The sequence below is a fragment of the Geotrypetes seraphini genome, chromosome 6 (genome assembly GCF_902459505.1).
Source record: "Geotrypetes seraphini chromosome 6, aGeoSer1.1, whole genome shotgun sequence".
Classification (NCBI taxonomy): Eukaryota; Metazoa; Chordata; class Amphibia; order Gymnophiona; family Dermophiidae; genus Geotrypetes; species Geotrypetes seraphini.
The window spans coordinates 129485751-129499654 of NC_047089.1; the positions used below are offsets into that span (position 1 = coordinate 129485751).

The following is a 13904-nucleotide window of genomic DNA, read 5'->3' on the forward strand; positions in this document are numbered from 1 at the left end:
GCGTCTAAAGGAAAGAAAATTAACAGGTAAGAACATAATTTTTCCGTCTTCTGTGATTGGAGATTGCCTCTTTGCCCACTCCATGAGTCTTTTAAAATGGCCCTCATTTATTGTTTTACTACTTATTTTACATAAATTGTTAATCGCTTAGCTTGTAATAAGCGATCAATCAAATTTTAATAAACTTGAAACTTGAAACTTGATACATAAGGATTGGATGGTGGCCAGATTAATGTTTAAGAAGGGTTCAAGGGATGACTTGAGAAACTAGAATACTGATATCAGGCATGCCAGTGTATAAAAGGTAATTGATCATGTAAACACAGCTTACTCTGGGAATGAATCAGCATGGATTTAGCAAATGCAACTGTTCCCCCAGCTCATTAGTCTTTAGAAGGTGTAAGCAAACATGCATTAAACTGTGCAAGGTGATGATAATGTATTTGAGTTCTGAAAGGTATTTCAGAAGGTCCATTATGAGAAACTCCCTTGAGAAACTCCTTAGGAAATAAGTCATGGGATAGGAAGCAGTGCTCTGTTGTGGATTGAAAGCTGACTAAAAAGGAATAAGAGTAAGGCCTAGATGCTCAAATACCATGGTGCGAACATTTTTCTTTTACTAGCGATGCTCAGCCCAATAGCATGAAAATTTATATGCATGCTACTTGTGTGGAGAACCTCCGGTAGAAGAGGTGGAGGAACTGTGCCTGGTGCTTACTCAGAAGAGCAGTTGCTAGTCACAGCTCCTCCCTCCTGTCAAGCTGCTCTTCCTGCCCCGATCAACTGAGCCGTAGGACTCCCCGGGGCTTCCCCTGCTTCTCAGCTGTTCGGGACAGGAAGAGCAGCTTTTTATTTTAATGGGCACAGATGTACATGTGTTACACACACACATCTGTGTTCATAAAAATAAAAGTAATTACAGAACCACTGTGATGGACCCCTGACTCTCCCACCTCCCCCTATAGGATCAGCAGATCGAACACCTTCCTGCCTCGGGCCACCACCATCCCCGATCCCCATCCCCTAGGCATTCATGGCCTCCCAAAACCAAAGGAAAGGTACAGCAGAAGGGATGCCTACTTCCTCCTGCCTTGGCTCCCACTGACCGGAGCCCTCACACCTCATGACACCCCCCTGTACCTTCTAATGAAGACTGGCAGAAGGGATGCCCATTCCTTCCTGCTGGCAGGCCCGTCTCTTCAAAATGCTGGCCTTCCTTTTTCCAGTGTATCCTGGTATGCACTGGGATCGGTCTATGTCTCTGATTGGCTCAGGCAAATAAGGCCCCTTCTCATGGGAGGGGCCTTAGATGCCTGAGTCAATCAGGGTGCTACATTCCTTGGGAAGGGGAAGGCCTGCCATTTTGAAGAGGTTGTCCTGCCAGCAGGAGGGAAGTGATCATCCCTCCTGCCTGTCTTCATTAGAAGATAGGAGGGTTGGGGGAGGGAGCAGTGGCCTCAGCAGGAGGGAGAGAGCATCCATATTGCCAGTCTTCATTAGAAGTTGGGGAGTTGTTGGGGAAGTGGGGGGGGATCCAAGCTGCGGCAGACAAAGCAGGAGGGAGTGGGCATTCCTCCTGCTGATCTTGAAAAAAGTATGGAGGTGTGGGTAGCATCAGGGGGAGGGGGATGGGGGGTATAGATGTGGGGAGATTGGAGGAAGGGCTTGTTTTGATTTGATTTTCTTTTTATGGTTGTCAGGGCCTTTACCGGCAGGGTGGGCTGTCATAGCCTTACTTTTCTGTCAGTGCCAGAGTGAATCAGCATTCAGACACTGACAGAAAAGTAAGACTGACAGCTCAAACCCTGTTAGTAAAGTTTGCATGAGAAACATGTTTCCCTGCTGTGCATTATATGGAGTGCTCATTAGAATGCTAATGAGCTCCTTATAATTCATAAGCATAGGATACTCAGTGGCTGTTACCAATGATCAGTAGCCACAGAAAACCCTTTTGTGCATTGGCAGGAGAGTTTTTTTGCAAGTAAGACTGGTTAAAACCAATTTTACTTGCAAGGAAACCATTTGTGCATTGTGGCCTAAATGGCCAGTTTTCTAATTGGAAAGGGGGCAATAGTGGAGTGGCCCCAGAATGGAACCTATAACGTTTTGCTTATTCATAAATGTCCTAGAAAAAAGAGCAATAAATAAGGTGATAAAAGTTGTAGATGACAATTATTTAATGCATTTAAACAGCGGGGAATTGAGGAATTTCTTGAGGATTGTAAGACTTTGCAGCCGGTTACTTCATATTTCATATTGGTCAATCTTTTTTGAAACAGTGCATCAAAACATACAATTCCGACTGGCATGTTGTTAACTACAAATATGAAGACTACTCTGGAGATTTTCGCCAGCTTCCATGGTGAGTATAGAAGGTGATAGCATAAGCCATCATCTCTATTGGAAATCACTAAGTTGTTTAAATCTTAAAACTTTTTGTTTGTTGAAAAAACTAAGTGCAAAGAATGAATTTGTGCCTGAGGTTATTTGTATCGAAATATGTGATTGGAATATATCTAGTATTAAATACAGTGGTACCTTGGATTATGAGCATAATCCGTTCCAGGAGCATGCTTGTAATCCAAAATGCTCGTTTATCAAAGCGAGTTTCCCCATAGGAAATAATGGAAATTCGCTTTGATAGGTTCCCCCCCCCGCGATCCGGTACCCCCCACCGCCATCGGGCACCCCCCTGCCGCGACCTGAGGTCCCCCAACCCACCCGAACCCTCTTCTTACTTTAGTGTAGCCTCCGCACCAGCACCGGCACCAGCATGTCCTGTGCGTTGGTGCCGGTGCCCGAAGATCTGCCTCCTGTGCTGGGCCTTGAGCATGTGCGCATGCTCAAGGCCTGAGAGTTCACGGCGGCGGGGGGGTGTATGTGCCGGTTCACTGGGGGGCGCTTGCAAATCGAGGTGCGCTCGGTTTCCGAGGCGCCGATTTTGCGAATGTTTTGCTTGTCTTGCAAAACACTCGCAAACCGGTGCATTCGTAAACCGAGGTACCACTGTATTATGCATCCAGAGAGGTCCTGTAGTGTTGCTTTTAATGTCCTAGTCTATTAGATCAGTTGCAGTCTGAACAGCATGTCATATTTTCCACACTCCTCTTGAACAATTAGGTGGAAGAGTGGGAGTGGACCTAAAAGGGAGCAGGTCAAAATTACCTATTTTATTTTGTGCGAGACCCCTGGCTATGGGCATTGGGCAATCCATTGTACATATGAAGTAGTATTTTGGGTTGTGTTGCAAGTGTTTTAAAGTAGAGGATACATTGAGTTTATGCAAAGTGTCCATGCTTCCTAGTATCTGAGCAATCTTGTGGTGGCCATTAAACTAAAAATGCACAATGTAAATGAGGATGTTTGTGTTTGGAGCTTCCTAAAACTTTTCTGTTGACCCTACACCCAGCTGTTTTTCAAGATATCTACAATAAACTTGAATAATCTGGGTCTTTGAAGTATGCAGATCTGTCATACATATTCTTAGTTATGTTTTGGGCTTCCCTTCCTTTCTCTTTATTGGAGAGGAAATGATGGGCAAGTTTTAATGGCAAATAGTAAGCTATATAAGCAAGGTCCTTGAATAAATTTGTATCTAAAAAATAATTGGCAAATTTTAAGGCAAAAGCTAAAATTACAAATGTCTGACACTGTTTCTTTGGTTCATGTGAGAATTTAATACAACTCTCGTAAGGCTTGGCAGTTGTAAACACTGTTTTGTCTCTGTGATTTGAACATTTTGGAGAACAAATTGTGCTTAACAGGCACTTATTGGTAGATGCTAGATAAATGTAGGTGAAAACATAAGACTAACCTTACTGGGTCAGACCAATGGTCCATCAAGCATGGTAGCCAATCCAGGTCACAAGTACATGGCCAAAACCGAAGGAGTAGCAATATTCCATGCTACCGAACCATAGCAAAGCAGTGGCTTCCCCTGTGTCTTTCTCAATAACAGATTATGGACTTTTCCTCCAGGAAATTGTCCAAACTTTTCTTAAAATCAGCTACGCTATCCGCTCTTACTACAATCTCTGGCAATGCGTTCCAGAGCTTACCTATTCGCTGAGTGAAAAATAAATTCCTCCTATTGGTTTTAAAAATATTTTCCTGTAACTTCAAGTGTCTCCTAGTCTTTGTAATTTTTGATGGAGTGAAAAATTGATCCACTTGTACCTGTTCTACTCCACTCAGGATTTTGTAGACTTCAGTCATATCTCCCCTCAACCTTCTCTTTTCCAAGCTGAAGAGCCCTAATCTTTTTAGTCTTTCCTCATATGAGAGAAGTTCCATCCCCTTTATCATCTTGGTCGCTCTTCTTTGAACCTTTTCTAGTGCCACTATATCTGTCTTGAGATAAGGAGACCAGAATTGAATGCAATACTCCAGATGAGGTCGCACCATGAAACGATACAGAGGCATTATAACATTCTTAGTCTTTTTAAATAATTCCTAGCATCCTGTTTGCTTTTTTGGCAGCCGCCACAAAATGGGCGGAAGGTTTCATCATATTGTCTACAATGACACCCAGATCCTTAGACCCTAGCATCCGGTAACTGTGATTTGGGTTATTCTTCCCAATGTGCATTACTTTGCATTTGTCCACATTAAATTTCATCTGCCACGTGGATGCCCAGTCTTCCAATTTCCTAAGATCTGCCTGCAATTTTTCACAATCCGCATGCGTTTTAACAACTTTGTACAGTTTAGTGTCATCTGCAAATTTAATCACCTCGCTCGTCGTTCCAATTTCCAGATCTTTTATAAATAAGTTAAATAGAACCGGTCCCAGTACAGACCCCTGCGGCACTCCACTGTTTACTCGCCTCCATTGAGAAAAATGATCATATAACTCTACCTTCTGTTTTCTATCCGATAACCAATTCTTAATCCTCAACTGAACTTTGCCACCTATCCCATGACTCTTTAATTTTCTCAGGAGCCTTTCATGAGGAACTTTATCAAAAGCTTTCTGAAAATCCAGATCAACCGGCTCACCTTTATCCACGTTTATTCACACCTTCAAAGAAGTCAAGCAAATTTGTGAGGCAAGATCTCCCTCTGTTGAACCCATGCTGACTCTGTCTCATTAAATCATGTTTGTGACTAAAGATTGTATTTAAGGTACTATGGTGGAATCTTTAACCATTATTTTGCCGAAGCCAAATAAAGATCCCATATTGGTTTCAAACCAAAGGCCTATTTCTTTAATTAATGTGGATGGGAAACTCCTGGCTAAGTTATTGGCTCTAAGACTAGCCAAGGCTCTCCCTTATATGATTGATATGCACCAATCGGGTTTTGTTGCTCAAGGACATTCATCAAATAATACCAGATTGGCATTGCATATGCTAAATTTAGCAAAAACAATAGATGATCTGGCCTTCTCTGTTTCCTTGGATGCAGAGACCTTTGATCGTGTAGAATGAACCTTCATGTATCAAGCAATGGATTGATTTGGTATAGGATCCGGATTTATTCAAATGATTCAAACCTTGTATAGTTCCCCCTCAGCCATATTATATATTAATAATACTTTTTCAGAGCGTTTTTGTCTGAAGAGGGGAGTTAGGCAAGGGTGTCCCTTATCTCCATTGCTTTTTGATATTGTTTTAGAACCCTTGTTGCTGGCTATTTAGCAAGCAAAGGAGATACAGGGAATTCCATGTGCAGGTCGGGATTATAAGGTTTCAGGCTATGCAGATGATATTGTGCTTCATTTGAAGAATCCCAAATCTACCATCTCACATTTACTGGAATCGATTGATCGATTTGGTAAATTTTCAGATTACAAAATAAATTGGAGCAGATTAGAGATTCTTCTGTTAAATGTACATTGTGTAAAAGGCTTATTTGATCCATTTCCATTCCTCTAGAACAGTGTTTTTCAACCGCTGTTCCGCGGCACACTAGTGTGCCGCGAGATGTTGCCTGGTGTGCCGCAGGGCCGCCATCAGGGCAGTACTACCAGTCCTGTATTCAGGGGCCCGGAGCTGACAGGGGGCCCGGGCTCCCCCAGGGTCCTAGGCAGTGTTCTAAGGCAGGGGCGCCAGTAGCTCGCCAAGGCAAAGTGAGTCGATCACCCAGGACTCACTTTGTCTTGGCGATCTAATCTATCGAGCCGATAAGTCTTCTTCTCCCCGACGTCAATTCTGCAGTCGGAGAGGAAGTTTGGGCCAGCCAATCGCTGCCTGGCTGGGCGGAACTTCCTCTCCGATTGCAGAATTGACGTCAGGGAGAGCATGCGTCAGCGTCGGCTTTGGGGCCTGTTATCCATTGGTGGGTCCTGTTCCCCGATGGCAGCGGCAGTGGCAGTGGCTTGGGGAACGGCAGGGAGAAAGAAAGAAAGGGGGCAGGCAGGGAAACAGAAGGAAAGAAGAGAAACAGAAAAAAAGAAAGAAAGGTCAGGGAGAGAGGAAGAAAAAGTTGGGGGAGGGAATGAGATGTGGAGTAGAGAAAGCATACAGGCTGATAGAAGGGAAGAAAGATTGGATGCACAGTCAGAAGAAGAAAGTGCAACCAGAAATCACCAGACAAGGTAGGAAAAATGATTTTATTTTAAATTTAGCAAAGTGGAGGCAGTATTACCACAGTTTTCAAAGGAATTTGCCCAAATAACTTAATAGTTAACTGGGTAAATTCCCAGAGATGAAAACTTCCCTTCACTTACTATGCACAGTTCTGAATTTATATCTGCTGTCTATATTTTACAATATGGTCACCTTTTACTAAACCGCAATAGTGGTTTTTAGCGCAGGGAGCCTATGAGCGTCAAGAGCAGCGCTGGGCATTTAGTGCAGCTCCCTGCGCTAAAAACTGCTATTGTGGTTTAATAAAAAGGATGGAGGGTATATTTGTCTATTTTTGTATGGTTGTTACTGAGGTGACAATGCATAGAGTCATCTGCCTTGACCTCTTTGAAAAAAACCCAGAATAGGAATGATAATTAACATTTTCTCAGCGTATAGTGTGCTTTGTGTTTTTTAATTTTATTATTGGTAGATCATTTTGACTTGGTCATTTTAAAGTAGCTCACAAGCTCAAAAAGTTTGGGCACCTCTGAGCTACAGCATTGAAACTGTGTATTTCTATTTTATCCCCCCTTTTACAAAACTGTGGAGCGTTTTTTAGCGCCAGCCGTGGTAGTAGCAGCTCTGATGCTCAGAATTCTATGAGTGTCAGGGCTGTTACCACTGTGGCTAAAATCCACACTACAGTTTTGTAAAAGGGTGAGGGGTTAGTTTGTGATGACATATTCCATACTAGGCGAAGGTGTTTTCTGTGTTCTGTGTGTTTGAAAGACATGGTTTTCTGTTAGGATTGACGGTGTAGGATTGATCTGTGCTGGTCTGGCTTGTTTAGTTTTACAGAGCTGTCATCTGGAGCTGTCATCCGCCGGCTCATCGGGGATCGATCAGAAGAGTGCTGAGTGTGACGGACAGTGGCTATCTGGAGGAGACAAGCGCAGTAAGTCCTGAGTGACAGTGAGATACTGCAGTGATGGACAAGTTTTTGAAAAGGAAAGAACTAGACTCTGAACAAAATTTGGAGCCAGATGAGAGCCCAAGTATGAGTGGAGGTCAAAAGAAAGCAAAGATGGTTAGCGCAATCAAATTCTCTGGCGCAAGGCAATATAGCGAAAGCTATATTTCAGTTGGATTTACTTTCACTGGAGATGCAAACAAACCAACTCCACTGTGCGTGGTGTGTGGTGAAAAGCTAGCTAACAGTGCTATGGTCCCAAGCAAACTTAAACGCCATCTCCAAATGAAACACCCTTCGCTTCAAAACAAGAATGCGGACTATTTTGTTCGCCTGCGTGACAACACGGAGAAACAGGCAACTTTCATGAGAAAAACCACAAAGGTAAATGAAAGAGTTCTTAAAGCTAGCTATCAAGTTGCTGAACTTATAGCCAAGTCAAAAAAGTCGCTCACTGTGGCAGAGACATTAATACTTCCTGCCTGCAAAGCTATTGTAGAGGAGATGCTCGGACCTGAAGCAGCTAAGGAAATAGCCAAAGTCCCTCTCTCAGACAACACAATTTCCAGACATATTAATGACATGTCTGCAGACATCGAAAGTGTGGTTTTGGAAAAGATCCGTATCAGTGAGAAATTTGCATTGCAACTTGACGAGTCTACTGATATCAGTGGACATGCTCAACTCTTGGCCAATGTGCGTTTTGTTGATGGTGATGCAATTAGAGAAAACTTCTTTTTTTGCAAGGCATTGCCAGAGAAGAAATTTTTCGGGTCACATCAGAATACCTTGAAAAAGGAGGACTTAAGTGGGAAAACTGCACAAGTGTCTGCACCGATGGAGCTGCAGCCATGGTCGGGCGCACCAAAGGCTTTGTAAGCAGAGTGAAGGAAAGAAATCCAGATGTGATTGTTACGCATTGTTTTTTACACCGCGAGGCCCTCGTAGCCAAGACTTTACCAGCAGTCCTAGTTCATGTGTTGGATGATGTTGTGTGCATGGTAAACTTTGTAAAGTCACGACCCGTGAAAAGTCGCATATTTGCAGCTTTGTGTGAGGAGATGGGAGCGAAGCATAAAACCAAATACAGAGAGAGACTGAGAGCTGTTGACGAAGAGCTACGTGTGTGTCTTTCTTCGATTCCAGCCAGAATATCAGCTTTGTGTTCAGCCAAACAGGCCCAGGTTTCGCACTGAATAAAGTATTTTATAATTTTTCACTATTCTGTTTACTTAATATTTCATAATAAAGTAATTATAAAATACTTTCTTTGTGTTTATTTGATTCCTATTCAAGAGAATTACTTTATATATAGTCAATATAGGCACAGAGTTAAATTTTTTAACATTTTCTAATGGTGGTGTGCCTCATGATTTTTTTCATGAAACAAGTGTGCCTTTGCCCAAAAAAGGTTGAAAAACACTGCTCTAGAAGGAAGAGGGTATAAAATATTTGGGTATCTTGATTCAGAGAACATTGGAACACACAATGATAGTAAATGAAAAATCCTTATTATTGTGAGCATTGGAACCCACTACATCTTTTTTGGTGGGGGAGAGTCCAAACCATCAAAATAATGATTTTGCCTGTAGTTTACTACCAAATGAATATGTTGCCGGTTTATGTCCAAGGGTCCTTTTATAAAAAATTGAATGGTATCCTTACAAAGTTTATTTGGCTGAGTAAATGTGCTAGAATAGCCTTAATATCTTTGCAAAAACCACCATCGGCGGGGGGGGGGGAATAAATTTTCCAAATTTTTTATATATATCATCAAGCTTTCATTATGTGTCAGGGTATGTACTGGATCCTTACTGAACTCATGGAGCATCTTCCGGACTGGCTTATTTTAGAATGGCAACTTATGTCCCCATTACGGTTAGCTACAATTGGATAATGGCTGTGGTCTTGAGTAGTTGCTAGAAGCAGGAAGGGATTATTGCCTTGAAAAAGCCTAATCGGGTGAAACATGTTGGCTCAAGATCCCTGTGTTTTGACCACTAAGCTAAGTACTATTAAATAAACAATATTTAAGCTAAGTTTATAAAATAGAATAAAATAATTAAATTGGTCCGATAAGGAAAGGGCACTTAAAGCCACAGACTGTGAGTTTTTCGAGTCTCTGGTGGTGTCGCTGAAGACTTAGAGTTTGTTATTGAGAAATCCTAATGGTTGCTATTTGAAGATATAATATCTACTTAATTGTAGTTGATGTGATTGATTTCTCTGAAAGATAGTTTAATAGTGGAGTGCCTTGACCATCTAAATGTACCCATTACGTTTAGGCCATATTTTGAGTATCAAGTTGCCCTGAATATACAAGGACAATAGTGTTCTTTTTGCAACATGGAATACATTAAAATTCATTAGCAATTTACCATCTATACCAGTACAGCAATCCACATGTCAATCCTTATGGTTGAACTCCAAGATTCAAATTGGTGAGTCTAAGATCCTCTGGAAGCATTGGCTGCAGGCAGGTATACTTACTTAGATGATGTGATCTCCAATGGGAAAATGCTAAATTTATTACAACTGCAACAATCATTTGGCACTTCAAAGTCTCAAGCTTATAAATGGTTGCAGTTGAAACAGGCAATTCAGAAAGGGTTCCCTGAATGGTGAAACTTAAAAACTCAGTATAGCTTGCCGGGCCTTTGCTTCCAGACAGATTTGCTAGGGCACCAGGCTGCCGTGGTATAAATTAATATCTGAATATTTGAACAAGAAGCCTAAAACTAGTCTAAAAGACATCTGAAGCATTGAGATAAAGCAGCAGATTTCTGCTACTCAATGGCCACGGATTTGGACTTGGAGGATGAGATGTACAGCATCAGCATCTGAGACAAACTTGGATTTTTCTGTTATATAGAGTTTTTTGGACTCCAATTCGTTTGCAGAAGTTAGATAGTTCAAAATCTAATAGATTCTGGCACCGTCATCTTGAAATAGGGACACTGGATCATTTGTTGTTCTATTCTCCTTTGATACTCAACTTTTGGAAATCAATATGGGGACAAATCAATTTGATTCTGAAGTCTTCGGGTCTGTTGTCTTATGAGGTGGTTATCTTTGGTACTTTGTCACCTAAACCTACATTAGATAGATATAAAAGCAGACTATTTGTCATAATGACTGGGATAGCCATGCAAATGGTTACCAAAAACTGGAAAAATTGGGATAGACTTAATTTCTCCTTTTGGTGGGAATCTTTGTTTATGTTACAAATATGAAAAAATGAATTCAGAAATATCCTGTAATAATAAGCTCTTTAAATTAACGTGGGGGGGGGGGGGTCTATTGACAAATTTTGTTAACTCTGATTAACTAGAATATCCCCTTATTTCCCATTTGATTTGCACATCCATGGAGGGTGGGTGGGAGGGAGGGGGGTATTATATTTTGATGTATTCATTGATCATATGTAAGTGCTGTTTATGATATTAATTGTATGCATGTAGTAATACACTTTGTTTTTGTTCTTGAACTAGGGTAGGAGGGAGGGGGGAATGTTTTGTAGTATTTCTTTGATCGATTGTAAGTGCTGTCTTGAAGTTAATTGTATGTATATTTTAATGCACTGTTTTCGAATGGAAAATTAATAAAGATATATATTAAAAAAAAAATCATGTTTATGTATGTATTCCACAATTTTTTTTTTATAATTGTTTCCACCATTTTGCCTGGCACTGAAGTGAGGCTTACTGGTCTGTTATTTCCCTGAACTCCCTTGGAGCCCTTTTTAAAAAATTGGCATAACATTGGCCACACTCCAATCTGCAAGTACTACAGACAATTTTATCAATAGTTTACAGATCACTAACAGCAGGTCAGCAATTTCATGTTTGAGTTTTTTTTAGTACCCTGGGATGTATACTGTCCAGTCCAGGTGATCTATCACTTTTTAACTTGTCGATTTGGCTTAGTACATCTTCCAGATTCACCGAAATTTCTTTCAGTTCCTCCACATCACCCTTAAAAACCATTTCTGGTTCAGGTAGATCTCATACACCTTTTTCCGTAAAGACCAAAGCAAAGAATTTATTCAGTCTCTCAGCTATGGCCTTATCCTCCCTGAACGCCCCTTTTGCTCCTTGAACATCCAATGGTCCTACAGATTCCCTCACAGGTTTTCTGCTTCTCATGTACCTAAAAAAAATTGTTGAGTTTTTGCCTCTTTTACAAGTTTTTCTTCATATTCTTTCTTAGCTGTTTTTATCAATGCTTTGCATCTAACTTGCCAGTGCTTGTGTCTCTTCTTATTTTCTTCATTCGGATCCTTTGTCCATTCTGTAAAAGATTTTTTTGGTTCTAATGGTCTCCTTCACTTCTGCTTATAACCACTATGGCTCTCATTTCCTCTTCTTTCCACCTTTGCTGATACATGGCATACATGGGCTTCCACAATGGTATTTTTAAATAACATCCACGCCTGGTTTATAGTCCTAGCCTTTGCAACTGATCCTTTTAGCTTCTTTTTAACCATTGTCCTCATTAGTCGCCCTTTTGAAATTAAATGCCTCTACAGTACATTTTTTTTATGATTTTACTCCCGGTATCATCTCAAATTTGATCATGTTATGAATCACTGTTTCCCAGCAGACCCAACACAGTTAACTCCTGTACTATGCCTTGCATTTCACTAAGGACCAAATCTAAAATAGCTCCCCCTCTTGTTGGTTCCCGGACCAATTGCTCCAAGAAGCAGTCATTTATGACATCTAGGAATTTTACCTCCCTAGCACTCCCTGATGCAACATTTAACCAGTCAATGTTGACGCAGCGATCGAGTGAAACTTGAAATTTTCCTAGTCAGGTTTACAGGACATTGTGTTTCCACGCAAGAGCCTGGACTGGGTCTCTATATGAAAGAATGCTGGTGCTATGCCGGGCAACAGATAAGGCCTTAAAGTTACCAACTGTTTGACCAACCATTTTTATTATATTTAGTTTGACCAACCATTTTTATTTTATTTAGTGGGGCTTAGCAGTGCCTTACTACAGGGTTTTTCCTGGTATTAGTTGCTGTGATAGAGCCTTGGGGCAAACCAGTTAGGAGTTGCCTTTTTTTCAGCCCTAAATAGGGCTGGCATACTCTAGAGGGAGTAGAGGTTTTTTCCTTAAAACCCATGAAGCCTAACTGAGGTTTTTTTCTCCATCCCTGCTTTATGCCATTGTCACTTGGCTTGTGTTTACTGGTGTTGTCTTTTTGTTCCTGAAGGTATATAGTACTTGCCAGGAACCCCATGTGCATATTTAGGAGCAGACTTTTTTAGTGTATGTAATTGAAATCACCCATTATTATACTGTTGATCAATTTTCCAGCTTTTCTAATCTCTGAAAACATTTCTTCATCTGTCTGTTCATCTTGTCCCGGGGGACGGTAGTATAACCCTACCTTTATATTCCTTCTCTTCACACATGGAATTTCTATCCAAAAGGATTCCACATTGCTATCTATGTCATGCAGAATGTTTATTTTATTTGAATCAATTCCCTCTAACATATAGCGCAACCCCCCTCCAATTTGATCTACTCTATCCTTGCGATATAATTTGTACCCAGGTAACACAGTGTCCCATTGATTGTCCTCCTTCCACCAGGTCTCTGAGATGCCTATTATATCTATCTCATCATTCAGTGTTATATACTCTAACTCTTCCTATTTTATTTTTTAGGCTTCTAGCATTTGTATGCAGCCACTTCAAATTGTGTTTTTACTTTGCAACCTCAGGCTGCTGAGAAGACAGGGAAATTGAGTCTTTTATTCAGCCTTCCTCTTAAACCCTCCTAGTTTTCACCATTATTGGAACCTCTTTACTGGGACTCCCTAAATATCCTGTTTCAATAGTATCCTCCAAGGATACCTCACACCGAACCATCTGCTTCCGGGTGACTGATTTTCCCCCACATCTCAGTTTAAAAGCTGCTATATCTCCTTTTTAAATGTTAGCACCAGCAGCCTGGTTCCATCCCATTTAAGATGGAGTCCATCCTTTCGGAACAAGTTCCCCCTTTCCCAGAAGGTTACCTAGTTCCTAACAAATCTAAATCCCTCATCCCTGTACCATCATCTCAACCATGCATTGAGACTTTGGAGCTCGACCTGCTTCTTGGGTCCTGTGCGTGGAACTGGGAGCATTTCTTAAAATGCTACCCTGGAGGATCTGGATTTCAACTTTCTACCTAAGAGCCTAAATTTGGCTTCTAGAACCTCCCTCCTACATTTTCCTGTCATTGGTACCTAAATGTACCAAGACAGCTGGCTCCTCCCCAGCACTCTCTAAAATCCTATCTATGTGATGTGTGAGGTCCACCACCTTCACACCAGGCAGGTGATCCTCACGCCTATCAGCCAGCCACCCAGCTATCTACATGCCTAATGATCGAATCACCAACTACAATAGCTGTCCTAAATTTTT

At 41.3% G+C, this 13904-nt stretch overlaps 1 protein-coding gene across 4 annotated transcripts in view; it reads left to right on the forward strand.

Moving 5' to 3' along the window:
• DOCK9 (dedicator of cytokinesis 9) overlaps window positions 1-13904 on the forward strand; it is a 1074749-nt gene that overhangs the window by 289208 nt on the left and 771637 nt on the right. For all 4 annotated transcript variants that reach the window (XM_033947591.1, XM_033947593.1, XM_033947592.1 and 1 more), the window contains exon 4: window positions 2280-2362. In XM_033947591.1, the coding sequence (XP_033803482.1) occupies window positions 2280-2362 (83 nt within the window). The remainder of the gene's footprint in view (window positions 1-2279; window positions 2363-13904) is intronic.